Genomic DNA, 1158 nt, shown 5'->3' on the forward strand with positions numbered 1-1158 from the left:
TCTGGGAGTTGAAGTCCACAAGTCTTAAAGTTACCAAGGTTGGAGACCCCTGCTCTATAGCCACCTCCTATGCTGCCAGTTTAAGACAGGGGTCTCCAAACTTGGCAACTTTAAGGACTTTGTGAACTTTATCATCCAGAATTCCCCAGCCAGCCAAGCTAGCTAGGGAATTCTGGGAGTTGAAGTCCACAAGTCTTAAGATTGCCAAGTTTGGAGACCCCTGCACTAGGGAGCCCCGAGCATCCCTCGGGAGAGCCGAGCCCTTTCAGGCCGAGCAGGATCCCCATCGCTCGCTGGGGCCTCGTCCGCCTGGCCGGCCTGCAAGGAGGCGGCGCGAGGGCGGCTCTCCCGCGGGGGCTGCGTGGCCCGGCTGCCCGGCAACCCAGCGGCGGCGGCGGCGACATGGCGACCAAGGCAGCTGGGGCGACGGAGCGAGAGCGGGGGAGCGGCCCGGCAGTGCTGCCGGTACGAGTCCCGCTTCCCCGGGCATCCTCCGGGTCGGGGGACGGGGCCGCAGGTCTAGGGCGCTGGAAGGCAGTCGGGCACAGCCGCCGCTCTCCTCGCCCGGGGCGGTTCCGCCGGGCTGGGATTGGGGGGGGGGGTTAGTGCTGGCGGGGTCGCCGTTTGGTCCCCGAGCGGAGTTTGGGTCGCCACGCGGGACGCGCTGCTCTGTCCCGCGCGAAGGTTCTGCCGTTCAGGACCTTCGCGTGGGACAGAGACGCTTCTCACTCAAATCTCTCTTTCCTCTCCCCCCCCCTTCCACTTCGTGTATTCCAGGAGTAGGCAAGCTTGGCTCTTTTATGACGCGTGGACTTCAACTCCCAGAATTCCTGAGCCAGCCACGCTGAGGGGAAAGGGAGAGGGTTCCAAGCTGAGCCGTGCTGGCTCAGGAATTCTGGGAGTTGAAGTCCACGAGTCATGAGGGAGCCATAGTTCCCCCATGCTGTCTCAGGAATTCTGGGAGTTGAAGTCCACGAGTCATAAAAGAGCCAAGGTGGCCTACCCCTGGGTTAGGTGGAACCAACAGGCCCAAAATCCCTAGGGTGCTTTTGTGGCTAATGAGGGGGTTGTCTTTTCACTCCGCCCCAGACCTTGCTCATTAGGAAATCCCAGGACTGTGGAGTAGATGGTGTGTATATGGGGGGGGGGGGGGGGGGG

The 1158-nt window shown here is 62.3% G+C and overlaps 1 protein-coding gene across 1 annotated transcript in view; it reads left to right on the forward strand.

Annotated features, from left to right (window-relative positions):
* The first annotated feature begins 402 nt into the window (after positions 1-402).
* CABCOCO1 (ciliary associated calcium binding coiled-coil 1) overlaps positions 403-1158 on the forward strand; it is a 47211-nt gene continuing 46455 nt past the window's right edge. Inside the window, exon 1 of the mRNA XM_029285334.1 lies at positions 403-465. Coding sequence (XP_029141167.1) covers positions 403-465 — 63 coding nt within the window. The remainder of the gene's footprint in view (positions 466-1158) is intronic.

This window comes from Protobothrops mucrosquamatus, unplaced genomic scaffold, assembly GCF_001527695.2.
Source record: "Protobothrops mucrosquamatus isolate PMUCROS unplaced genomic scaffold, P.Mucros_1.0 scaffold1524, whole genome shotgun sequence".
Classification (NCBI taxonomy): domain Eukaryota; kingdom Metazoa; phylum Chordata; class Lepidosauria; order Squamata; family Viperidae; genus Protobothrops; species Protobothrops mucrosquamatus.